Source organism: Phascolarctos cinereus, unplaced genomic scaffold, assembly GCF_003287225.1.
Source record: "Phascolarctos cinereus isolate Bilbo 61053 unplaced genomic scaffold, phaCin_HiC Scaffold_2;HRSCAF=192, whole genome shotgun sequence".
In the NCBI taxonomy this organism is placed as follows: Eukaryota; Metazoa; Chordata; class Mammalia; order Diprotodontia; family Phascolarctidae; genus Phascolarctos; species Phascolarctos cinereus.
In genome coordinates, this window is record NW_027555625.1 from 58031738 (window position 1) to 58059466 (window position 27729).

The 27729-nt window shown below is 42.3% G+C and overlaps 1 protein-coding gene across 1 annotated transcript; it reads left to right on the forward strand.

Annotated features, from left to right (window-relative positions):
• Positions 1-2863: 2863 nt before the first annotated feature.
• Positions 2864-27656, forward strand: CIBAR2 (CBY1 interacting BAR domain containing 2). The gene is made up of 9 exons (XM_020989236.2): positions 2864-3029; positions 14246-14480; positions 17251-17319; positions 17434-17535; positions 18805-18810; positions 20460-20564; positions 21748-21861; positions 24411-24512; positions 26051-27656. Exons 1-9 carry the CDS (start codon positions 3010-3012, stop codon positions 26171-26173), a joined length of 876 nt encoding a protein of 291 aa, XP_020844895.1. The 5' UTR covers positions 2864-3009; the 3' UTR covers positions 26174-27656.
• The last annotated feature ends 73 nt before the right edge of the window (positions 27657-27729 follow it).

Sequence of the window (27729 nt, forward strand, 5' to 3'; positions counted from 1 at the left end):
ACTCTAGTCAAGGGATGATAATAAGGGCCTGAACTAGTGTTCTGGACCTTGTGATGCTCATAGAAAGGACTTAGTGGCTGAAGTTCATTGTTGGAAATGTTCATACGCAGGGTGTCCCAAAAGTCTTAGTGCAGTTTCAAGGTTCAAAAGCTCATTTGAAGCTATTTTATATTTATTTAATTGTTTATTTTTATTTAGTTTGTTTATATTTATAGTTTATGTATCTACAGCGTATTTATATTTATGGTTTTTTTGTTTCAATAGTTTATATTTGTAGTTTATATATAGTATATTTATGGTTTATTTAAATGGCTTCTTTAATTTATTTAAATAGCTTATTTACATTTGTCATTTGTGTATAAGAGTATATTTACATTTATGGTTTATTTATTTAAAGTTTTATTTATCTAAATAGTTTGCTTATATTTCTAGCTTATGCACATACACACAGTAATTCATATTTAGGGTTTATTTATTTATATAGTTTAATTTATTAGGATAGTTTGTTTATTTAATGGTTTAAGTTTTAATTTTCAATAGCTTAAAATTGAACTAAGACTTTTGGGACATGCTGCATAATAAATTCGTTCAGAATCCAAGCAATTGGAAAGTTCACATAACTGAAAGTTTTCCACGGGTAGAGCCCAGCATCTCGTTTAGAAAGGGGGCTACCTTCAAAACTGGCCTCAGACACTTGACATTTACTAGTTGTGTGACCCTGGTCAGGTCACTTAACCCTGATTGCCTCACCAAAAAAAAAGAAAAAAGAAAAAAAGAAAAGAAAGGGGGCTATCGCTTAATCAATCAATGTTTATTAAATGCCTGCTAGTACCTGGCACAGTTTGAAGTGTTGGGGATACAGATAGGAAAGTTAGATTAGTGTCCACTCTCAACAATCCCACATTCCACCAGGCTGTTTCGGTTTGCTGATCAGTAAATAAAGGCATTGTGTCTGTCTGGATCTGTGATTTCATCAGTGTGGGGATTTCCTTGGTAAGGAACCCCCTTTGCCAGTATAGGGCCCCCACCCCTGGGGCAGACAACGGTTGCCTTTGGTTGCAGCACCCTGCAGCTCTGGGTACTGAGCGGTTAATATCGTTGCCAGGGTCACAGGGCCAGAGGGATGACTGGAACCCAGGTGGTCCTGACTTTCAGGGCAATTCTTCATCGGCTGCTTCATGGAATATAGAATGTGTATGTAAAATAAATAAGTTGTGATGGGGGAGGAGGGTGGTTAACAAGAGAACGAATCGAGAAATCCTCTTAAAGGAGGTTGCACTTGAATTGAGCTTTGAAGCTTCCAAGACACAGAAGTGAGGAGGGTGAGCATGGCAGGCACACCGGACAGCCTATGCAAAGGAAGGGAGGTGGGAGATGGAATGTCATGGAGAAAGCAGACCAGAAACCCAGTGTGGCTAGAGCTCCTTTATTAAAAACTACAATTCTCAGGGTAGCTAGGTGGCTCAGTGGATAGAGCACTGGTCCTGAAGTCAGGAGGACCTGAGTTCAAATCCAGCCTCAGGCCAAACATTTGTCACTTACTAGCTGTGTGACCCTGGGCAGGTCACTTAACCCCAATCGCCTAAAAAATTTTTTTTAAAAAACCCCTACAATTCTCCTAGGTGATGCAGTGGATAGAGCACCAGGCCTGGAGTCAGGAGGACCTGAATTCAAATCCAGCCTGAGACATTGACTAGCTGTGTGACCCTAGCCAAGTCACTTCACCCTGTTTGCCTCAGTTTCCCCATGTGTAAAATGAGCTGGCAAACCACTGCGGTATCTTTGCCAAGAAAACCCCAAATGGTGTCACGAAGAGTCAGGCACATCTGAACAGCTACAACACAACTCTCAATGATGTTGGAGGGAGTAGGAAGGAGACTGAGTTTTAGGAGTCAAGAGCCTCGATTTAGCTTTAGAAATGGCAAGGCATAATAATAGCTAGCGATGATAGAGCACCATGAGGTTTACAACGTGCTTTAGGAAAACTATCTCATTTGATTCCCTCGACACCCCCTGGGAAGTAGGTGGAAATAATGATCTTCATTTTACATACAAGGAAACTGAGGCAGACAGAAATCAAGTGACTCGCCCAGGGTCACACAGCTAGTAAGTGTCAGAGGCTAAATTTGATGAGCCTTTCTGACTCCAGACCAGGGTCTCTATCCATTATGCCACCCAGCTAACCATCGGTCACAGCTAGCATTTACATATCACTTTAAGGTTTGCAAAGCACTTAACAAATATTATCTCCTTAGATCCTCACAACAACCCTGGGAGCTAAGTACTATTATTATGCTTATTTTACAGGTGAGACTTACCCAGGGTTGCTCAGCTAGTAAGAGTCAAGAGTTCAGATCTGAGCTCAAGTCTTCCTGACTCCAGGTCAAGTGCTCCATCCACTGCTTGCGATAAGACTTTAAAAAAGGCAAATGTCATCAGCAACACCTTTGTACCTAGGTTAGCTAGCACCCTGAATACCAGGGTCTGAGAACAAGTGGATATGGTCACTAATTGAGATGCCCCCACTGTCCCTTTCTGTCTCTTAGAAATCTCCCCCTAGGGAAGTATCATCCACCCCTCCACTTGCCTCTGCTCCTTCCCCCTTGCAGCCTCCCCCCAGTTCTGTAAGAATCTAAGTCTGTAAAGGCTTAATTGGTTTTGTTTTGGGTTTTTTTTTTGGGGGGGGGAGGAGGCTGGTTGGGTTAAAGGACACTTTGATCCTCTGGGAGAGAAGTCAGGAGGCGTGACCTGGGAGGCTGGCTGGATTAGGGCCCGGCAGGGCTGGCCTCCAGTGCGCCGTTACTGGGGCAACCTGCCAGACTCCTCCCCAGGCTCTGTGCTGTTGGGAGCATCGCCCCAGCAACGGCCTCCAGCTTCACCTGAGCCAGGTGACAACAGCTGCACCTCATCCGTCTGCCTTTCCACCCTGCCCGGAGGATTCATTGTTGTTTATTTCAAACCAAGTCCCCATTCTTGCTTCTGAAGCAGATCTGGCTTCCTCCAGTCGCAATGAACATTGTCCTGTCCAGGTGAGTGGTTTCACCACAACCGCAGGCTCTTCTTTGGGCCCAGCCATCGTCTCTGACATTCTGGATTTCCCCATCCCTGCGATTTTCCCATGCAAAAGGGGAAAAGGCGGAAAACAAAGGGATGGTTAATGTCTGGGTTTCTGCCTCAATGACCCCTGGACCAGTTGCATAATCTGAGCCTCAGTTTCCATATCTGTAAAATAGGGATCATAATCCCTGCCTGACACTGCTTGTCTTACAGGATTATCATGTGGAAAGCATTTTGGGAACATTAAAATGCAAGATAAATATGAATGTTTATTATGTTTGCCCCAAAGGAGACTCGGCCAGATTTTAGAATTAATGTGTTTGCACTCGTCAGATCAATAAGATATAGCTAGAAGGAATCTTAGACATCATAAAATCCAGCAGTTCTCAAACTTTTTGGTCTCAGGACCCTTTTCCAAGTCTTAAAAATCATTGAGGAATCCCACAGAGCATTAACTTACCTGGGTTATGGCTCTCAATATTTACTACATTAGAAATTAAAATGGCTAAGTATTATTAAGAAAATAATTTTGACTTCTTAGATCCCGTGATAGGACTTTGGGGACTGCAGATCACACTTTGAGAACCACCAAGCTAATCCAATCTGCTTATTTTACAGATGAGGAAACTCAGGCACAGAGAAATGACGTGGCTTTTCCAAGGTCATGTGGACAGTAAGAGGCAAAGTCCACTCTAGACTTGTTCCCCTATCTATAAAGTGAATAAGTTAAATTAGATGATCTTCAAAATTTTTTTTTTAATTAAGTGATCTCTGGGGGGGGCAGCTAGGTGGCGCAGTGGATAGAGCGCTGGCCCTGAAGTCAGGAGGGCCTGAGTTCAAATCCGACCTCAGACCAAACACTTGACACTTCCTAGCTGTGTGAGGCTGGGCAAGTCACTTAACCCCAATTGCCTAAAAAAAAAAAATCAGGTGATCTCTAAAATTTTTTAATTAGAGGATCAATAAAGTTCTTCTTAGTTTTAAAATAAGGTTTTTATAATTCTGTGCCTTAAGGAATACCATGATCCCTCTCCTCTCCCCACAATCTGACTTTTACCTGTGATTCTAACCTTAACCTCCCACTATTTCCCTATGCAGACATTCATTCCACCCACAAGTATCTTCCTCACTCTCTTCTAAACGCATTGTGTGCATCCTTGGGCTCCCACCAACCTACTTCTCATCCCTCATCCCAATCCGATTTTCTCCTCAGAGTCCAATCCAAGTCCCACCTCTTCCTCAAAGCCTTCTCTGATGGCTTCAATTCAGTGATCCCCGGTACCCTTATGCTGTTGTCTCCAACACTCATTTGTCACTTAATCCAAGCTGCCTCGTGCCACACCTTGTCTCTCGGTGGCTTTGTCTTGCCAGTCCAGCTTGGACTGGAGGGCAGGGGATCTGGGTTTGGGGCCCAGCTCTGCCATTCCCTACTTTGGGCCTTTCTGATCTATGCAATGGGAGCGTTGGACCGAATGACCCACGAAGTCCCTTTCAGCTCTAGCTACAATCCGATGATCTGTAAGAGGATCTGTAAGGGGTACAATAAATGAAGCATTAGGTTCCTTCCAGTGCTAATGGGGGGAAGTGATTGATAAATGTTTATCAGTTGTGGGGTCCCACAGGGAAGGTCAGTAACAGTATCCGCCTCCCTTCAGACTCACAGCAAATTTCATTTTGCACTTTTAACGCATTTGTCATGTACTGCACCATCATTATTGTTGTGTATTGTACTTCTTAGACTATAAACTCCATGAGAGCAAACCCGGAGTTTTTTGTAAAACTGTGTATCAACACCCCAACCCCCAGCACCCAGTACAGCGCTCACGGTAAGTGCTTAAGAAACATTTGTCGAGTTAACGAATCAGGGAAGCCGCAGAACGGTATGGTGGGAAGAGGCCCAGAATCAGGAGATTGGCCCCCACTCTGTTACTGAGTAGCCCTGTGACCTTCTGGGCCTTGGTTTGCCCCTCGGTACAAGGGCTGGATTAAATTATCTTTCTGCTCCAACCTGTTTAGTCTCAGTGAAGGCCTTGGAAGTCCCCTAAAAACCACTGCATAGAAAACTAGGGGATGATGCTCAGTCAGGAGCATGGAATGACCGCCAAGTAAGTGACCACCCTTTAACTTGGCTATAAACTATGAAAATGTCATTGTTGTGGAGTTGTTTCAGTCATGTCCAACCCTTTGTGACACCATTTGGGGTTTTCTTGGCAGAGATTTCCCAGTTGGTTTGCCAGTGGTGTGCCATTTCCTTTTCCAGCTCATTTGACAGATGAGGAAACTGAGGCAAAAGAGTTAAGCGACTTGCCCAGAGTCACACAGCCAGTATGTGTCTGAGGGGTCCTCCTCACTCCAGGCCCAGCACTCTAACTGCCACCTAGCTGCCTCCAAATAGCTAGTATTTACATAACACTTTAAGGACTGTGAAATACTTTCCTTTTTGTCTTATTTGATTTGATCCTCACAACAACCCTATGAGGTGAATACTGTTATTCTCCTCATTTTATAGATAAGAAACCGAGGCATGTTAAGTGACTTGCCCAGGGTCACACAGCTAGTTAGGGTCTGAAGCAGGATTCACACTCAGTTCTTCCTGATGCCAAATGCACCATTTCACCCATGGCACCACCTACAAACATAAATTCATGGCAGGGTCTTGGTGCCGCAAGAAGGGCTTCACAACCCTTAGCAGGGCAGGTGTAAGTGGAACTATGGACTCTTCATGTAATTATTTGAACTGCATCGTTATTAGTCCCAACATTAACAACAACATGTTACATTTGCATGTAGCTTTCTGCTTATGAAATATTTTACATCTGACCCGCATGGCAACCCTGGTAAGATAAGTAGGGCAGGAACTATTGTCCCCATTTTGCAGGTGAGGTGAAGGTCACTCAGCCAGGAAGAAGCAGAATCAGGGCTCTTCCGAATACTGGCCACTTGAGGAAGCCCTTTCTAGGGTGACTATATTAAATGGATTGGCATTCAGGAGACCCAGGTTATTAATTAGTTCTGTGAGCATGTCTTCCTATGCCTCAGTTTCCTAAAATGTAAGGGGCAGTAGACTGAATGACCTGTAAGGTCCCTTCCGGCTGTAACACTGTTGGACTTCAGCCCCAGCTCTTTTAACTCCAAACCATAGAATGCATTGTTTTCTGCAGCTTTGACAGAAGCACAAAATTGTCACATATTGTAGATATGGTCGTGGAACAGCCGGGAAGCCAGTCACTGGATCAAAGAGGACACGTTGGGGACTAAGGTCACATATTGTCCCTGATGATTATTCAAAGCAAGCCTACGGTAGGATTGAGCATTTTAAATGATGAATGCAAATAACTTTCCTTCTCCAAAGCTGCTTCATGCCATAGAAAAAAGATGGGGAGATGGAAGACTCAGCAGGGGGCACTATTACTATTCAGAATTACACATTTCATTTTCCAAAAAGTGAAAAAACGGCATTTTACTGCGAGGTGCAGTGGAAGCCAGCTCTTACTCTTGAGGAAAGCGGCCCCCTGGACCACAGGCAGAATGCACATAAGCAGCTCTCGAGTATGCAAAGGATGCAGTAAAGAGAAATCTGACCCGAATCTAGTCCAGATTTAGCCACTTTCTCTCTGTGTGACCTTAGGTAAGTCATTTCCCTCTCTGAGCCTCAGTTTATTTATCTCTACTTCAACGGGGTAGGCCCAGTTGGTCTTTAAGATTCCTTATGGCTCTGATTCAGAGCTGAATCTGGAATGAGAGAACCACAATTTTAATCCTGACTCTGATGCTTACTTACCATGTGACCTTGGTCAAGTCAACAAGCGTGTATTCATGCCCTCCAAGTGCCAACCGCTGTGCTAGGCAGCAGGGATATAAAGAAGACAGTCCCTGTCCTGAAGTCCCTGCCCTCAAGAAGCTTGTGTGTTTTTTTCAAGGAGGCAGAGGAGTAGTATGAGATAGGGATAGAAAAGCAAGGCGGCATGACATCTTAGCAAGCCTTGAGTGCCGGGCTAAGGAAGGAATCTGGATTTTATTTGGAAGGTAATAAGAATCCAGCAAAAAGCTTTGAGCAAAGGAGAGATGGATCTTTGAGCGTGTAGATCATTAGCTGCACGGTCAAGCATGGACTGGAGGACGGGAAAGTGTAGAGGAAAGAAGACCTAGGAGGAGGTTATTAAAATAACCTGGCAGGCAGGAAAGTATTTCACAGTCCTTAAAGTGTTATGTAAATACTAGCTATTTGGGGGCAGCTAGGTGGCAGGTAGAGTGCTGGGCCTGGAGTCAGGGGGACTCCTCAGACACTTATTAGCTGTGTGACTCTGGGCAAATCACTTATCTCTTTTGCCTCGGTTTCCCTATCTGTAAAATGAGCTGGAAAAGGAAATGGCAAGTGCACAGGTCTATGTTGACTATTCTGGGGACAGTGGAGGAGAGAAGAAGGAATGGATATGAGAGAGATGTCAGAGACTGAGTCAACAACAATACTTTTGCTTATTGCAAGGGTATGTTAGAAAGATAGAGCACTTATTAAGGTTTTACTATGTGTCAGGCATTGTGCTGAGGGCTGGGGATATAATACAAGTGAAACTGTCCCTACCATGCCCTCAAGAAGTTTATATTCCGTTGGGGGGGGCAGAAGTCAGGGAGAAAGGGGTGGGGCTTGAGATTTTATGAAACTAGTTGGTCAATAAATATTTATTTATAGGTGCTTAAGCACCTACTATGTGCCAGGCATTGTGCTAAGTGCTGGAATATAAAAAGAGGCAAAAGGCAGTCCCTGCCCTCAAAGAGCTCACAGTCTGGAGGGGAGATAACAAGCAAACAGATAGGTACAAACAGGATCAATGGGAAATTAAGAGAGGGAAGGCATTAAGAGGGCTTGGGAAAGGCTTCCTGTAGAAGGTGGAATTTTAGTTGGGACTTAAAGGAAGCTGGTACATAGAGAAGGGGACGGGGAGCATTCCAAGCATGGGAGACAGAGAAAATGCTCAGAGCCAAGAGATGGAGAGCTTGTTAATGGAACAGCCAGGAGTCTGGTCACTGGATCAAAGAGGACATGTTGGGGAGTAAGCTGTAAGAGGACTGGAAAGGTAGGAGAGGCTAGGTTATAAAGGGCTTTGAATGCCAAAGGATTTTGTATTTCATCCTGGAGGCAATAGTGAGCCACTGGGGTTTATTGAGTAGGGGGAAGACATGGTCAGAGCTGCACTTTAACAAAGTCACTTTAGGGGCTGATTACAGGATGGACTGGAGTGGGGAGAGATATGAGGCAGGCAGACCCACCAGCAGCTTTTACCATAATCCAGGTGTGAGGTAACAAGGGCCAGGATTAGATCGGTGACAGTGTCAGAGGAGAGAAAGGGGAGTATCTGAGAGATACTGAAGAGGAGAAATCAACAGACCCTAGCAACAGCTTGGGTATGGGAGCTGAGGGACAGTGAAGAGTAGGGGGTGACACCTAGTTGTGAGCCCAAGGGGGTGGGAAGATGGTATTGCCCTGCACAGGAACAGGGGAGGTAAGAGGGGAGGAAGGTTGAGAGGGAAAGATAATGAGCTCTGCTTCGGGCATGTGGAATTTAAGATGTCTACTGGATATCCAGTTCAAGATGTCTGAAAGGCCATGATGAGGAGACAGCCAGGAAGTGGCACAGAGGCCCGGGTCCTGGCAAGAACAAGACAAAAGCTCGCCGGTCAGAGCTGGTGGACTTGGAAATGGAGTCCAAGGCTCTGTTGGGAGTGAGGGGAGGATAATCGCTGGAGAACAGGTGTCATGGCAAGAAGATAGCCATGACTGGATTGAGGAAAAAACCGATGAGGGGGTGCCATTGACAAATAGGGGAGTCAAAAGACAGAATGTTTGGGGAGAAAATACGATCACTTCTGCTTTAGATGTATTGATTCTATGATGCTCCCCAGATAAGCAGCACCAGTGGGCAGCTGAAAATTTGGGTATGCCACAGAGGTGGGCGCCCCTTCCAGCTACACATATGTGAATCTGGGCATGTGAGTAGCGTGAGCCGGTGTTTTCTGCCCACACTGTAATCACACGTCTGCCTGCCTGTAATCACTCCCTGATAAGACGACCGTGAGGCCCGTCGGCCAGATTCCATGGCAACTACATCCCAAAGCAGCCTCCTCAGACGCCTCAGACGGTTGGCCTGAGCAACGCAGCAACTGCCTTATTCCATGTCATTGCGGGTAGATGGCCCCCAAATCTTTTGTACTGAGTGTCAACCGGAAGTGTCACGGGATTTAAAGCTGGAGAGGGCCTTAGAGTTCATTATTTCATTCTTTGTACTTGCATCCTCAGCACTAGCGTAGTACCTGCCACAGATGAGGCAGCTGTAAACACTGTTGATTGACTCGAATTCCAACCCCCTCATTGCCCAGAAGAGGAAGAGATGGGAAGGTGACTTGCCCAAGGTCACATAGTAGATGTCATATTAATAGAGCCAAGATTCAAAACCTAGACCTTCTAGGTCCGAGGAGCATCCTATTACATCACGTGTCTTCTCTCTGGATCTATTCTGGTCTATTCTGTTTTATTATGGCCTAGGAACTGGGAACATTTAGAAGAAAATAATGAAGCTACACTATCAATAAACCAACAAGTATTGATTAAGCACTGACTGTGTACTCTGGCCTTGGGCTCTTGCTGGCTGTGTGACCCAGGACAAATCACTTAACCCTGTTTGCCTCAGTTTCCTCATCTGTAAAATGAACTGGAGGAAGAAGTGGCAAACCGCTCCAGTATCTTTACCAAGAAACCCCCAGGAAGAGTCAGACATGGCGGGAAATGACTGAACAACAGTAATAACAGCAGCACGTGTGCCAGACGCTGTGCTGGGCTCTGAGGATGCGAGGACAGAGGATGCATTCTAATGGGAGACACAGCAAATGTATAATAAAAATACCCAAACCCAGATCTCCTCCTTTCTTTTCACTCCACCACTTTATAAGAGGAAGACTATTAGGCCAAATTACCCTCCCTGGTGGAATCTCAGGCAGTGTAGGAAAAGGCAGGCAAGAGTTTCAGGAAGTGAGGAGTATAGAGGCCTTCCCCTCTTGTATCTATTTTTCCTTGTGTCTGTTTTCTACGTATCTTGAATAAATATGAAGTGGATAAACACAATTACATACAGTCATTAGACACAAGGTAGTTGGGGAGGAAAGGGATCAGCTATTGGGATCAGCAAAGTATTCCTGCAGAAGATGGTGCCTGAGCTGTATCTCAAAAGAAGGGGGTAATCTCTGAGGCAGAGGTAAGGAAGGAGAGCATTCCGGGCATGAGGGATGGTCAATGCAAAGGTAGAGTGAAGGGAAATGGAGTATTATTTGGAAAGAATAGACGGAAGGCCAGTTTGGCTGCATCAAAGAATGAAAGAAGAGGAATGGAAATGCTGCCCCAAGTTCTTCCCTTTCCCCCCACTCCGTGTAAGAAAGAGACAGGGAGAAAGTGGGAGAGAGAGATAAGAGAAAGGGAGGGAGAGAGAAAGAAAGAGGAAAGGAGGGAGGAAGGAAGAGAAGAAAAGACAGAGAGAGTGAGAGAGAGAAAGAGAGAGAGAGAGAGAGAGAGAGAGAGAGAGAGAGAGAGAGAGAGAGAGCGAGCACTTTATCTAAGGCTGATTCAAAGCACCAGCTTACTACCAACCTTGGAATAAGACAGTGTTTTGGTTTTAGAGGCGTCTTACAAGGCTGCAGACATAACAACAGGAAATAAGAGCTGGTGAATTATGTTAACATAGACCTTGATCACATGCCGTCTTCTTGGCCTAGTTAACTTATGAGACTTGGAAGCGAGACACTTTAGCTTTCCTGGCATTTTCTTTTCCCAAATAGAAACATCAGGTCAAATTACGGGATGGGCTGAGGCTCTGGAAAGACCATCATTTCCACCTACTTGTGACCATTGCCTCTTTTCAGCATTGTTACTGAATGAAATGTGGCGTGGAGTATTGAAAACACATTGGACTGGGAGTCAGGAGGTATGACGTCAAGTCCCAGCTTTGACATTCATTTGCTCTGGGACCTTGGACAAATTAATTCCCCTCTCTGGGGCTCAGCTTCCCAGTGAGGGGGGTGGACTGGATCCCTAAAGTCTTATATTTAGAGCTACAAGGGACTTTAGAGGTCATGCAACCCAACCCCTTCACTCATAGAAGAGGAAACTGAAGTCAAGAGATTAAGTGATTTGCCCAAGGTCACACAGGTAGGAAATAGTGTCCTCTGACCCACAATCTAGTGTCCTTTCTACTGTGTACCTAGCACCCTGCCCCCATAGGTCTACGCTCTACGGTCCTCTCAAGGTTGGAACATTCTATGTTTCTAAATTGGTGGCTCCTGCCAGACAAAGGTGAGTAGGTCCAAGGTGGAATTTAAAGAAAAAGAAAGGAAAGGAGGAAAGAATAGAGTGAGGGAAAAAAGGAAAGGGAGATGAGTAGTTGTATCCAGGAATGGCCTTATCGCAGTAACTCACATTGGCATAGTATATCTTTTTTTTAATTAAATTTATTTTCAGCTCCATATTCTCTTTCTTCCTCTCTCTCCCATTAAGAATGCAAGAAAAATAAAACTGGTGACAAACATGGATACTCAAGCAGAAAAAAAATTTCTTCATTGGCCATGTCCAAAAAATTTTGCATACACACACATACACACACACACACACACACACTCTCATATACACATACATAGATTATATACATGCATACCCATATGTGTATGTATGTTTATGTGTGTACATACACGAGTATGTTATATACATGTATGCACACACGTGTGTGCATGTGTAGAAATGTATTGTGCGCCAACACATATACATGTGTGTGTGCACGTACATGCATGGTACATGCATGCATGCACATACTGAATCCATCCTTTTCTATCAGGAGACGGGCAGCATGTTTCATCATGGGTCCTCTGCAGCTGTTTGGTCATTGTGTTGATTAGTATGCTGACATCTTTCAAAGCTGTTTGTCTTTATAATATTGCTGTCATCCTATAAATTGTTCTGCTTCTGCTCACTTCACTAGGCATCAGTTCACACATGTCTTCCCAGATTTCATTGTATTTCTCCAGGTTTACAATGCATGTTAGATACATGATCTTAATTGATCTGGGAAGTGAGTATTATCAACTAATCAGTGGTCATTCAGCCATTTTCAGTCTTATCTGACTTGATCCCATTTGGGGTTTTCTTGGCAAAAACACTAGAGTGGTTTGCCATTTCCTTTTCCGGTTCATTTTACAGCGCAGGAAACTGAGGCAGACAGGGTTAAGTGACTTGCCTGGGGTCATACAGCTAGTAAGTGTCAGATATTCGATTTGAACTCAGGTCTTCTGAATCCAGTCCTGCCACTCTTTCTACCAAGCCACCTGCCTGCCCTCAGAGTAACATAACTAATAAAGTATCTGAGGCAGGATTTGAAACCAGTGCCTCTCAACTCTGTTCTTGGGGAAAAAAATATGTTGCTGGTACATAGGCATAAGGCTACTTTATAGTTTACAAACTTGGTTTTTCCATTATATTTTTCACCATTTCCCCTGTACCTATTCTTGCATTTAAGTCCCCAAGTATTAAAGCATGTGTCGCCTTAGTTTGGAGGGTCTTATGAAGTCTCTCATGGAATTTTTCTTTTCATCTCGCACAACAGATTAGCTGCATATTAACTGCAATCATCTTCATCTCTGTGAACACCACACCATCAGACGAACAGGCATCCTGTAAAATAACTCTGCCTTTGGATGTGCGATAAAAGCATTTTGGCCAACTCCTATATTTGCCTCTCCAAGAATCCCTGAGTTATCCTTCTGTTTATCAGCCCCTTCCTCATAACTTGTGGTTTCAATATTGACATGACTCCATTCCTCCGGTAGAATGAAAATTTGTTAATCAATTAGACAAGGATCTCACATTTAGAGTACCAGCAGCTGCTGGTATGATCTTGGTTGCTGGTTGTTAGATATAATCTTTAGAATTAGTTTAAAAACTATATAGTTATTTGCCTTCTCTGCTCCCTTTCCTTCTTCTCTACTCCTATCACTACAGAAGTTGAAGGAGACCATGCAGGGCTAACATCAATCGTGTATTTTTTTTCTCTCGTTTGTTTCATGGATTTCCATGGCCAAAGAAGATATCCCCTGGTGATTAACCTCCTGGTGGTGAGCCTCTCCATACTTATCTGGGTTAGTACTTGGAAAGTAGACACAATCTCTTGCCAGGACCATGCTTAGAGGCTAAGCAGTGTGGTAGATAGAATGCTGACTCTGTAGTCAAGAAGACCTGAATTCAGATGTGGCCTCAGATACTTACTAGATGTGTGACCCTGGTTAAGTCACATAACCTCTAACTCAGTTTTTTCAGTTTTAAAATGGGAATAAGGTTGTCATAAGAATCAAATGAGATCATAATTGTAAAACACTTAGCACACATAGTAGGCAGAAAAAATGCCTGTTCAATAAAGAACGAAGCAAGCATTTATTGTATTATTATATTGATATCATTCTGGCTTGGTAGATCCCACTAGAGCTGATATGACAATGACATAGCTTTGAGACCCTAGGATCACCTCCATTCCTTGAATGAAACTTTGGATTTAGGATTACTGTTATTATAAAATACAATATCCTTGAGAGGGTTAGGAAAGTACTCAGATTAAATGTTCACACTAACAGCTAGTAGATATTAGACTTGCTGAGGAAATAGCAGTTTTGGTGAGAAGATTCAAGAGGAAGAGGTAATGCAGAGCACTGAGAGTAAATGAAGGAGAGGTGGAGGTGGGGTATTTTAAAAGGAGTTTAGTGCTGCTAGAGAACAGCAAAGGGGAGCCTGGCAATCTGCAAGATGGCAGAAGTGGCTCAGAAGATGGTACAGAAAGGAAGGTGGGAGGGTGTTCAAAGACCAACCTCACCTACTTTGTGATTTTTTCTCTAAATGTAACTAAAGGAAAGATGAGTTTAAATCTTTGTGAGACTAATGTATAATAACAGCAAAGATTTTATACATAAGTTCTGATGGGGAGGGAGTGGGGAGTCACCTTCAGGATCTGATGTTACTGTAAGGGTGGATCATTGTTCCTCTAAGAGAGACTGTGATATCATGGAAAGAGCATTGGACCAGGCAGAACCCAAGTCACTCAGACTCTAGTTCTATTTCTGCAATTGCTGTCTATGCCAAGTCAACTCTCTCTGCTGGTCTTTTCAGAGATGGCCAAGTCCGGGTGATGGAGAACACAGTGAACAATGCTGAGAAGTACTTTGGCCAGTTCTGCGTACTCTTGGCTGCCTACACCCGGAAGACAGCCGGACTTCGAGACAAAGCAGACCTGCTCGTCAAGCAACTCTTGGATTTTGCCAATACCGAGAATCCTGAAATGCGCACCACCCTGAAGAACTTCGTGGAGGAGTTGGCCAAGGTACAGGATTACCGGCAGGCCGAGGTGAGTCCTATGTCCCTGCCCCAGATGCCAGATTTAATGAGCTGCCTACCCGGAACACAATGAAGATTCAATACAATTCTATTCAGAAAGCATTTATTAAGTGTCAACTGTGCGCAAGGCACTGGGCTGGCTGCTAGATATATATACAGAAATAAAAGGCTTCAAAAAAACTTTCACTCTTTTTGGGGGTGCAGGTGGGGGAAGTAAATGCAAAGTAATTGCAAGAGGGAGGAAATACTAATAACGGGGGATGAGCCAGAGAAGCCTCTGACGGAGGGGTACTTCAAAGGAAGCCAGTGATTTGATGCAATGGAGGTGAAGGGAGAGGGATGCCCCAGGCTACTTGGGCCAAAGCACAGGAGATGGGATGTCGTACACTGAGAGCAGCTAATAGGTCAATTTGGCTGAAATGGAGAATCTATGAAGGGGAATGATAACATTAAACAAGACTGGAAAGATAAGTGGGAACTGGAGTGTGGGGGGCTTTAAATGTCAGGTTATAGAGATGAGATGTTATTGTGAAAGTAGATCAATTTCAAAAGGTTTTTTTAAATATCATATCAGAGTTGATAGCTTCAAAAGAGCTTTGCCATAAAGCCTGAAAATGTTAGCACTAAAAGGAACCTCATGGATCAGCTCCCTCACTTTACAGATGAGGAAACGGAGGCACAAAGGAAGAAATGAGTTGCCTAAGGTCTCCTCCAAAATATATACCTTCATTAATGAAAGTATTCAATACATGCTCAATAAATATTTTATGGGTATTTGTCAAAGGGTCTAGAATATTCAATGAGTACTTACTAAATGCCTGGGACCTGGATTTGAATTCCATCTCTTCCATTTGCTACTTATTTGATTTTGGGCAGGTCACTTAACCTTTCTTTCCTCATCTGCCAACTGAAGGGGTTGGATTAGGTGAGGGATAAGGTTCCTTCTAACTCTAAGTATGGGAAGCGATATAAAGAAAATTAAACCCCAATTCCTGTCTCCAAGTCTGCTCTATGGCAAAGGAAGTGGGACTTGTTCACAAATAACTTGAATATAAAATAGATTTATTTAAAGCACTAGAGAGGAATAAGCAAAGAACCAATTGAAGGAATTGGGAATTTTGGGTCTGGAAAGGATGGGCCACTAGGTGGTGCCCTAGTGGCTAGAGCGCCGGGCCAGGAGTCAGGAAGACCTGAATTCGAATGTGGCCTCAGACACTTACTAGCTATGTGACCTTGGTCAAGTCACTTCACCCTGTTTGCCTCAGTTCCCTCATCTGTCAAATGACCAGGAGAAGGAAATGACAAACCCCTCCAGTATCTTTGCCAAGAAAACCCCAAATGGGGTCACAAAGAGTAGCACATGACTGAAATGATTGAACAAGCCTGGAAAAGAGACCTGTGTGAGACAAGGGTACTGCCTTGGAACATCTGAAGAGCTGTAATTGCACGTGTTCCACTAGTCTCCAGGAAGGCAGAACAAGGAACAATGAGTGGAAATCAGAAGGAAAATAGATTGTGAATCAATGTAAAATGAAGAATGACTTATTAATTAAGCTGTTGGACAATGCAACAGGCTGAACTATGAGATGGTGATCAGCCTGCCACTGGAGGTATTCAAACACATCGCCTGTCAGGTTTTTGCAGAAGAGATTCTTTTGATGGGTGGGAGGACCACATGACTTCTACCCCTGCCCCTCCCCCCAACTCCATAATTTTATGATGTTTACTTCATTATAATTCATTTTCTAGCCATCCATGCTCATTCTCCAATGGGCTTAAGAGTCAGAGGATCTGAGTTTGAGCCTAAAAGGAGACATTCTTTAAAGATGACATGGCCCTAAGGAAAGAGCTTTATATCCTCAGAGCATAGGTTGGTTCAGTCAGTATGAGATAGTGGAAAGAATATTGGATCAAGTATGATAGCTCCGATCTCAACTCTGTTACTTATTAATCGTGTGACTCTGGTCAAATCATTTAATCTCTCCAGTCCTCAGTTTCTTCATCTGTAAAAATGAGGTGGTTGGAATATAACTGTTAAAAATACTTTTCAGTTCTGAATCCTTTATGTGTGTAATTCTCTTCTGTTCAGATTGTTTCCTGTCTGTCACTAGAAAAATCAACCCTTATCTGATAAGAAAACAGTTTATAAAATACCATCACACTGTAATAAAGCTCAAGCTTATAGTTCTTTCTGTGCCTTATCTATATTACAATAATAGACTGGATTGGCGCTGTGGTGCAGAAGACAGAGCACGGGGCCTGGAGTCAGGGAGATCTGAGTTCAAATGTTGCTTTAGACACTTTCTAGCTGTGTGATACTGGGCAAGTCATTTAACTTCTATCTGACTCAGTTTCCTCAACTGTAAAATGGAGAAAATAATAGCACCTCCCTTCCAGGGTTGTTCAGTTGTTTTTAGTCATGTCTGACTCTTCATGACCCCATTTGGAGTTTTCTTGGCAAAGATACTGGAGTGGTTTGCCATTTTCTTTTCCAGCTCATTTTACAAATGAGGAAACTGAGGCAAACAGGGTGAAGTGACTTGCCCAGGGTCACACAGCTAGTAAGTGTCTGAAGTTGAATTTGAACTCAGGAAGATAATTCCATCTGGCACTCTATCCACTGTGCAAATTAGCTACCCAGGCTTATTTAAGGCTAAAATAAGTACCCAGCACATAGTAGACACTTAATAAAGATTTATTTCCTTCTTTCCTTCCTTCCTTTAATCACTTTTTACACTAATTCCATGTGAATCATATGTTTACTTTCCCTTCTTCTTTAGGTGGAAAGATTTGAAATGAAGGTCATCCATCCACTGAGACTCTATGGGATCCAGATAAAGCAAACCCGTGTATGTATGAGAGGACACTTCTGACACCATGGATGGTCGCCTATCCTTGTCTCATGCTTTTCTCCTGCGTTCAGTGATGCTGGATCCTAAGCACTACTAATCTGTTTCATTTAGGCCGAGATCAAGAAATTCAACAAGGTCCGAAATAACGAAATCAAACAACTAGAAAAACTGGAAAGACTGAGGCAGAAGTCACCTTCTGACCGACACACAATTGTATCCTTCCATATAGAACCATAGGAGCTTCAAGTTAGTGAGGAGAAAGAAGAGTAATTGTGATAATAATATCAAAAACAATAACAGCTAGCATTCAGATAGCTCTTTAAAGTCTATAAAGCACTTTAGAGAGTGTCTCAAAAATCTTAGGGCAGTTCTAAGCTGTATTCTCTCATTCACTCAATGACCCTATGAAGTAGGTGCTATTATTGTCCTGATTTCACAGATGAGGAAACTGTAACTGAAATTAAATGACTGGCATGGAGTCCCACAGCTAGTAACTGTCAGAGGGAGGATTTGAACTCAGGACTTTCTGTCTCCAAGCCCCAAGTTCTGTTCACTATACCCCTGATATGAAATCAAAGGACCTAGATGTGAACCCAGTTACTGGTGTTATCTTGGGCATACATCACTTCTCTGTTCTTGGCTTTGGGTTCCTTATCAGGAAAATGAAGAGATTGGATATGATGGTCTTTGAAGTTCCTCTAATCCATCTTCCACCCGGCTACCACGATTCTTTATCTATGTCTCTCCCCTTGTTCAGTGAGGTCCCAGTGGCTTCCCATTACCTCCAGAATAAAATACAAAGTTTTCTTTTTTGGCGTTTAAATACCTCCCAACCTGGTCCTTCCCTACCTTTCCAGTCTCCCTACACTTTATGTCCTTCCAGGTACTCAATGTTTCAGCCACTCTGGTCTTATTGTTCCTTTTACACGACACTCCCATCTCCTGGTCCATATCTTTGCACTGTCCTCCTCCCATGCAATGTTCTCTCTCCTCACTGCTACCTCTTCACTTCCCTGGCTTCCTCCAAGATTCATCTGGAAACCTACCTTCTCTGGGAGGTCTTTCTTAGCCACCCTTCCAGCCCAAAGGTGGCCCATGTCTCTCAGATCACATTCCATCCACTCTATCTCTTTCTTGTATTGCTTCATTTTTCAACATATCTTCCCCCTGTCCCTGTGAGAACAGATGCTCTTTGAAAGCGAGGACTGTTTTTGCCTTTTATGTTCTCTTCTGTTATTCTGTATCCATAGGGCTTAGCACAGCTCTTGGCACAGAATAAATATATAATAAATGTTTATTGACTGATCGACTGAATAAACCTATGATCCTGTGCTATTTCCATTTTGGTTTTAGGAGTGTACTTTTTTCATTGTATGAGGGATAGCTGTAATAATTTCCTCGTATTGCTTTATACCGGCTCATTAAAAGCTTCTGTGATTGCTCCTATAATTTAGTTTCCTTAATAACTGGTTTTTCCCCCAGTCCCAGGTAGGTGTAGCACCTGTAGAGACACTGCTGTTATGAAACAGTAATAAATCCCCCTGCCAAACCACAGGTGAGCATAATATTAGATAATGAGGCCTGGACAGAACTCAAGAGGAAACAAGAAAGGTTTATTGAGCACAAAGGTGTCATGGAAAGAGCATAGTCCTAGGAGATTTAGTCTAGCCCTGGTTTGGTCCCATGATATTGGGTACATCATTTCATCTCTCAGCCTCAGTTTCCCCATTTGTACCATTATGAAGGGGCTGGACTAGCAGCTCTCTAGGGGCCCTACCAATTCTGAGATTCTGTGAGACAAACACTCAGTTGCTGACCTCAAAGGACACCCTTCATCTGGGATTGATCATTTTGGTTGGTAGGCTGAGACCTTAGAGAACATTTAAACCATGTCAAGTAAATAAGCATTTATTAAGCACTTATGGAATGTCAGGAACTGTGCTAAATGCTGGGAATATCATAACTTGAATATGTGTTCAAGCCCTTTATTCTACAGATCAGTCAATAAACAAGCATTTGTTAAGCACCTATTGTATACTAGGCTGGGCTAGGTGCTAGGGATACAAAGTCAAAAAAAAAAAAGAAGAAACAATCCCTGCCCTTGAGGGATTCTACTGGGGGAGAAAACATGTAACTATATAAGTACATACATAATAAATATACATAGAGTGAGTACAAAATTTTTAAGAAGTTGTTAGGGATAGAGGGCATTGGGAGCTGAGGGAAATTGGTAAATGCTTCAGGTAGTAAGTGGTCCTTGAAGAGAGTGATTCTATGAGATGGAGATGAAGAGGGATTACAATCCAGGCTTAGACGGGGCAGCCCATGCCAATGGGGATTTCAATTCTTTTCTATCTAGATCCTGCTCTGGCTATGTGTCAATAGACCAAAGGGAGAAGGACCAGACTTATGATTTTGGTAGTATATATATATGGCAGATTGGCACCTTCTTGGTACCTTACAGGCTTAGAGTTGCCTAGAGCTCTGAGAGGTTGGGAGTTGCCCAGAGTCACATGGCCAGCACATGTCAGGGGAAGGACTTGAACCCAGGATTTTCTGGCCTTGAAGGCAGTTCTCTCTCCACTAAAGCAGGCTGCAAAAATAGATGATAAATAATGAGCCAACCTAATAATTCCTGCTAACGAATTCTAGCTGGTGGATGTCTTATTTTTTTATCCAGGTAGCGTAATGAATTATGGTATAGTAATAAGAATGCTGGATTTGGAATCAGAGGTCCTGGGTTTGAATCCTGCCTCTTCTGTTTCCTATTTGTGTGACCTTGGGCAAGTTAATTTTCTTCTCTGGACCTCAGTTTTCTCATCTGTTAAAAAAAAAGATATTCCCTTAGACCCCTTTTAACTCTGAGATTCTATGTGTACATCTCTCCATTATAGATAGGGTATCTACAATAGTGCAAATCTCAGGCCAGTGAAAGAGAGATTTTTAGTGAGAGAAGACTTTCGGTGTCTAAGAAATTATACCATGTGTGTGGCCACCTACTTGCCCTATGCGTAGAACCATCCCTGAATCAATTTTTTAAGTCAATTCTCTTTACTTTTGTCTTGGCAGGAAGCGATCCTGGATTGGGGTAACTATGGAATTGTGCTGAAGGCTAACCTGTCATTCCTATTCCTCAGGCTGAGACAAATGTGCAGAAAGCTTCTGTGGATGCGAGCCGTACCACCCACCAACTTGAAGAGACCATTGATATATTTCAGAAGCAGAAACTGAAAGACATCCAGGTATATAAGACATTCATTATTCAGCCATGGAATCACTTAGCTCTCACAGCCTTGGAAGCAGTGCATTAAAGAATGCATCTGATTGGCCAACAAAGAGATTTCAGAAGCACCGTCTTCTGGTATTCCTACTTCTGACAATAGTGGGGTATAACTAGCCTGGAGTAGATAGGGATTGTCTGCTTTCCATTAGATGCCAAACATGATACCCAATGAGATAAGAGAAGATACCCAATGAGAGGGCCAAGAGATTCTGATGGGCAATAGTGAATAGGAAAGAGTTTTGCAGAAGTTGGGCCTTGAAGGATGGTAGGATTTAGAGGGCCCCAAAAAGAGGGTGTTAGTAATAAAAATGGGGGTGGTAGAGAAACTCAGCTGAGGTTGTACACCAGAGATACACCTCGGAGTCTCCACTGAGATCCAGTAAGCCCATAATCCAGCCAAGGCTGCTGCACTTTGGTCAGACTGGCCCAAATATTGGGAGAGTCTCAGTGCCATGTATAAGAGGGTGAGGAAGAAGGTAGCCACTAAGGCTCTAAGTTTACAGTGGCTCATCTGTGGCCACATAGGGTTTTTCCTTGCCATCTTCTCTGGTGTTGGCCCTTGCTACCATACCTCTGGGAGGGACAGTCCATCAGGAGCTCTCATCTATTTTATCCTAGGGTCTCACGTAACCCACAGTCAGACCTGGCGTGGCTTGGGAGCCAGGACACATTATATCACAGAGAGGATCTGGTTGGAGATTTTCATGTCCTTCAGATTAGGCCTCAGAGCTATGCATCTGATTTTTTCACAACTAAACTCAATCTCCTACTGCTGGGGAGGATTACCCAGAGGTAAACATCTTCATGACAAAAAAGGAGGGCATTTCAGGAAGGTGTAAACACCTAAAACACATTTGCGGGTAAGGGTATGGGAGGCAGAGCATGGCTCAAAGCAGTCCTGAAAAAGATCTAGAGATTTTGGAGGACTCAACATGGGTCAACAATGTGATTTTGAAGACGGAAATGCTCACAGGCCCTTACAAAGCTTTTAGAGAGAAATCCTCAGATGTAGGGATTACAGGTGTAAGCCATCATGCCAGGCACCATGTTGTTGTGAAGAAGAGGATTTATAAAATGGAAAGCTCTATAGAAATACAGGTTATTGATATGGTGATATTTTGAGGCTTTTTCCCCCCACCCAGAAAATTTTCTCCGACTTTGTAACCATTGAGATGGTTTTTCATGCCAAGGCTGTGGAGGTATATTCCAAGGCCTTCCAGATACTGGAAAACTATGACTTGGAAAGAGATCTAGAGGTGAGTAAAAAATCACTTTTCCTCCTATATTTCCCCCACCCCAACTACACAGAAGAATAACTTTTAAAAACTTTTTTAAAAATAATTTTTAAGCGTATTTTAAATTTAAATACAAAATAAGAAAAGAAAAAAATTGCCAGTCTACATAGCAAGAACATGAGAGAATAAATTTCCATTTCAAGAAAACCTGTATAAATGAATACTACACATTATTTTCAAAGCTTTGCTTCCTTGTATGTTTTCTTTTGTTCTCTTTTTGTGTACTTTTTATTTTATTTTTCCCCTTCCTCCCTGATCCCCCTCCAAAAAAAGGCTAAAATTAAGTGTGGCTATACATGTACACACACACACACACACACACACACACACACACACACACATCTATATATCTATATATATGTACATATATGTGTACATACATACACACATATACGTATATATATGCACGTACACACTCAAATGCATATACATAAAACTGAACTATGCCTATTTCCGCTTGTTATCTGTTTCTCTGAAGGTGGATAGCATCTTTCTCTATAAATTTAAATCCACCAGCTCATCACTTACTGCTCTACAACAATATTCTAACCCAATCACATTCTATCTGGTAGACTGTCTATGAGACTTTTCCCCCTCAATTTTTCTGCATTCCTTCTATTCTTGGCTACATAGGTTTTATTTATACAGGAAAATTTTAATTTAAAATAATTACAATTATCCATTTTACATTTCAACACTGCTCTCACCTTATAATATGGTTTGAGGTCTGATATTACTGAATCTAGTTCCTTCATATCTTTTTCCCAAGAATAACTTTTGTTAATTTTAAAATAAACTATATTATTCATTCTAAAACCTGTTCTAAGGAACTTGAGACACTGATGTCAAATTTCATGGATGGAAATTTCCTCTTGACACAAGTACTATACAATTTTCAATGGGTTTGTTTTGCCATCAATGGCTATTTATTTGATCATCAAGGGAAAACATGATCAGAGAAGGATGGTGTAGTGAGAGTGGGGGTTGCCCTGGTACCCACTGTGCCACCCAGCTGCCCCATATACAAAGTAAGCACTTAATAAAGTCTTCATTCATTCTTTCTCATATTGTTTGATGGGGTTCAGATAGAAATGGCTTTAGGACGTGTCAATTTCTTGCTATTATTCCTTTACATTTAGTATTCTACAGACAATTGTACAGGTGAGTAAAATAACTGCTTTTTGAAGTTGAATAAAAATATTAAGATGCAAACTTATCCTCTGCAGACTCCCTGAAAGCATTCTCAAGCAGCAGAAGGGACAATAAGAATGAGCTCCTCCTGTTTCCAGCTGATTTTGACTCTTCTGCTACATCAATCAATCAATCGACATTTATGAAGTTCTTACTATGTGCTAGGCACTATGCCTCATCTTTATATTTTGAAAGCTTTAATTCCACATAGCCTGGAAGTTGAGTATTTGATAAAGAGAGAAAATTTTATTTATGTCAGACCTTAAAAATAAGATTAAAATTTTTGAAGTTTTTAGAGATAACATTGTATCGGGTTTGACTTGGGGCAACAGCTTGGTCTGTGATAAGGCTTTAGTGCTAGTAGAGCTTACTGCTTGAGTACTGCATTTGTAGTTCCAGAACTTGTCATCTGTCAGTCCAAGTAGCGCAGTGAGCTTCTCAGTTATAATTCCAGCTATGAACTTGTGTCTTGCTAGGCATTTGGTAGGGACTAGATTTTTAAAGTCTGCAGTGATAAGTTTCACAATTTTCACCCTTTCCTTGAATCATGGCAAAAGAAAGGAGCTGCATTTGGGATTTGATGATGATGATGATGATGATACCAACAATAATAGATAGGACCTTTGATTTCACTGGAATAGGGAACTCCTGTTCCAAGCAGTAAGTAATTCCAGGTTAGTAAGATAACTTCCTCTACCAGTGCAAAGTTTTTCTGCAACTATCGACAGTTGCCTAAAACATTGAAAGGCTTGCAGTTCACTTGTTTCAGTCATGTCTGATTCTTGGTGACCCCATCTTAAGTTTTCTTGGCAAAGATACTAGAGTTGTTGGCCATTTCCTTCTCCAGCTCATTTTCCAGGTGAGGAAACTGAGGCAAACAGGATTAAGTGACTTGCACAGAGTCACACAGCTAGTAAGTGTCTGAGGTCAAATTTGAATTCAGGTCTTCCTGACTTTAGTCCCTGACCACTAACTACTGTGCCACCTAGATGCCCCATGGATTATGTCTAAATCTTCGTTGACCCCATTCTCCAGCTCATTTGACAGATGAGAAAACTGAAGCAAATAGGGTTAAGTGACTTGCTTAGGGTAACACATCTAATAAGCATCTGACTTGTTCTGGGTCATACAGCCAGCGTGTATCAGAAGCATCACTCAAACCGAGGTCTTCTATTCACCTCTACAACACCATGGAACTTCTTCTTTATTGCTAAAACAAATCCTACAATTAGCTTCTTTTGCTATCCCTCCCTTTCTTATTTCCTGTTATGTTGTCCTTTGATACTAAAATCCAACCAAGAATGTTTTTACTTCTATAGGATTTTAGAGCCAAGATACATGGTGTTAGTGGGAATCTTGATGCAAGACCCATCAATGCTACCAACCCCTCTTCATCTGTACCATGGTCTTTTGCTAGTCCGGTAAGTGTTGGGAAATGTTTAGCTATGGTGAACAGAGCAAACAGGCCCAAGGTGAGAACTGGTAAATTATTCTGAATTAACTTAAAGCCATTGGCAGCAAAAATTATACCTACAGTTCTTAGCTCAAATTAAGTTCCAGAGAGATGTTAGTTTCATGTCCTTGGATGTCATATATCTAATCCCCTAAATTTACAGGGAAAAAAACCCAGAATCTAAAAAGATGAAGTGACCTACCAATGGCCCCACAAGTGGTTACATCTTTTCAAATGTCTGGAACTCAGGATCTTGGATGTGGAGCTAGAATGTGTCTCGGACACCATTTTATCCAATGCCCTCACTTTACAGATGAGGAAACTGAGGAGACTTTAACAAGGTTCAGTGATTTGCCCAGCATCACAAATAGCACTGGAGGTGGGATTTGAACCCAGGTCCTCTGGTCTAGAAGCAATGGTCTTTCCATGGTACCATTTTGGGGAACAAATAGTTGCTTTTAAAACAAGCATTTAGGAAAAGCCACATGGTCTAGTGTGTGCATTTGTTTTCCTCTACCTTCCTGCCGAAGGTTTTGCATGCCTAGTCTAGTGGAAAGAACACTACACTAGGAATTGGAAGACCTGGGTTCAGTTCCTGACTTTTCTACTCACTAGCTGGGTGACTTAGGTAAGTCACTTCCCTTCCCGGGGACTCAGTTTCCCTACCTGTAAAATGAGAATAAATGAGCATCAAGTCCTTTTAAGGCAAAGTCCTAAGAGTTGTGAGGAAGGAAAAAGTGTTTTGAGGATGGAACAGCAATTTCACTTGTCTTTCTCTTTTTTAATAATATTTTATTTTTCCTACAATTACATGTAAAAACAATTTTTAACATTTGTTGTTTTCTTTTTAAAGTATGTGTCTCTTTAGAACTTTGCTATGAAGCTGAATAAATATGCCCATTCCTTCCAAAGCTATGTCTACACATTCTCAAGCCACAGAATATTAGGTGTGGAGGAGACTGTCTAGTCTAACCCCTTCCATTTTCCAGATGACTATACTGAGTCCAAGAGAGGGGAAGTGATATCAAACAGTCGGCACAGATAGGACTTGAACCCAGATTTCTTGAATCTATGGTACCACATAACCTGTCCTGTAGCAGTGACATATTACTGAGCTCCCTGAAAATGGGCAGCTGGGGCTTAGAAGAAATTCTTGCTAATCTTCTAAAAGTCACTAAATCCAAGGCGAGTTTTGCCCCTGAGCTTTACAGTCGCATTAACCGTAATTCCAGTATTGCCTGGCTCTTGGGCACTCTCTTTCTCTCTCTCTCCTCTTTCTCCCCTTTCTTCTCCCATTTCCACCCCAGCCTCTTGGCATTTTTGGACACTATTGGATTCAGAGTCACGAGACCCAGATTAAAGTTCTGATTATGCTACAAGATTCTGATGGCCTCCAAAGACTCTTCCTGCTTCAAATCTGATGGCTGCCATCTAAGTGAGATCAGCGACGCATTGCAGTAATCTGCAGCGTTGGCTAATAGATGACGATGTTTCTCTTCTTTTTAGAGTGCCCAGAGCACCATGCAGAACCAGAAACTAGAGGAAGAGACACTAAGTGGTGAGGCCTCTGTGGAAGAGGATGAAATAGAGGATCTCAGGGAAACAAGGACTTCTCGGATGAGAAGATAACCATCCCTTGGCAGTCACCAACACTGAAGTTTGAACGAGCATTCTGTATCTTTCCTAACACGGTGTTAAGTTTATTCTTCATCCATAGAACCCTTTGACATGCTTTAAGCCAGAAGTGTCTAACATGGGGCCCCAGGCAGCTGGCAGCATTCCCGAGGGAGCCCTAAACCAGATCAAAACATAATTGGGAAATATTTAACAAATACAATAGAACAAAGATGTTGTTAATATGTGGTTTTATAAATCAAAATGTAGCCTGCAGGGTGCCTTACATTTTAGGTACATTTTAGTGATCCCTTATTTCTATCTGAATCTGACCCCACTTATCTAAGCTGTTTAAATGCAGAGACCAGAGTGGCAAAGCTAATCCATAAAAGTAACCTGGGTACTAAGAATCCCTCCCATCGTGCGATGCTGAACTTGGAGAAAAGCTGACTCATGAAAAAATTGAATGGATAGATTGGGTTCCCTTGGTGGTAATCTAGAGTGATTATTTCCTATGGTACATCAATAGGACTGTTTTCTTAGCTCCCCTGGAATTGTATGGATTTTCCAGCTGCATCTTTGGAAAGCAAATTCTGTGCTTTTTCATTTGTTTTGTTTTGTGTTTTTTAATGGTTGCTTGTTTGTTTTTTTTTTAATCTCTGCATCTGGCTTCTCTGGTGATGGAAATGTGGCTCTCTCCAGACACTCTGAGTTTTGAAAGAAGCTGTGTTACCCTGGGCAAATCACTTAGTCTCTCTTGGTCTCAGTTTCCTCACTTGTAAATGGGGGATAATAAATAAAGACATAAAATAATATAATGGCTTAATATTATTACATAGAACAATAATATATAATTAATAATATAATAAATAAAAAGATAAGCGATGAATGAAAGGGGATAACAATAGCACCTACCAGGGTTATTGTGAGGATCAAACGAGGTAATATTTGTAAGGTGCTCTGCAAACTTTAAAATGTCATTATAAATGCTAGCCATGATGATGATGATGATGACAGCGACGAGGACAATGGTGATAGCCCTTGTTAATATGTCTTAGGGTGGTCATTTCCAGAATGTTTTTGTTTAGTGTTGTCAATTCAATTTAACAAGCATTTATTAAGCACCTACTGTGTACCAGGCACTGTGCTAGGTTACAAAAACAAAACCCAGTGCCTGCCCTCAAGGAGTGTATATTCTACTGCAGGAAACAGTATGTACACAGATAAGGCACTGAGGCTGGCTCTATTATTTCATTCATATTGGCAGCCCCCAGTGAGGAATTTCCTCCATCAATGTAGCTTGGCCCTATTTCTGCAACTTTGCATTCTAGAGAGTTCCCTAGAGCACTGAGAGGTTAAATTATTTGACCAGGACCACACTGCAAATATACGTGGGAGACAAGCCTGGACCCAGGTGTTCTTAGCTCTCTTTCCCCTACATTGGCTCGTTCAAGAAACACAAAGTGTTTGCCAAGCATTATCCAGGAGAATACTATATAAACTGAGGAGGATTAGGAAAGGCCTCTTATAGGTTGTGGTACCAGAATTGAGGCTAGAAGGGAACTAGGGAA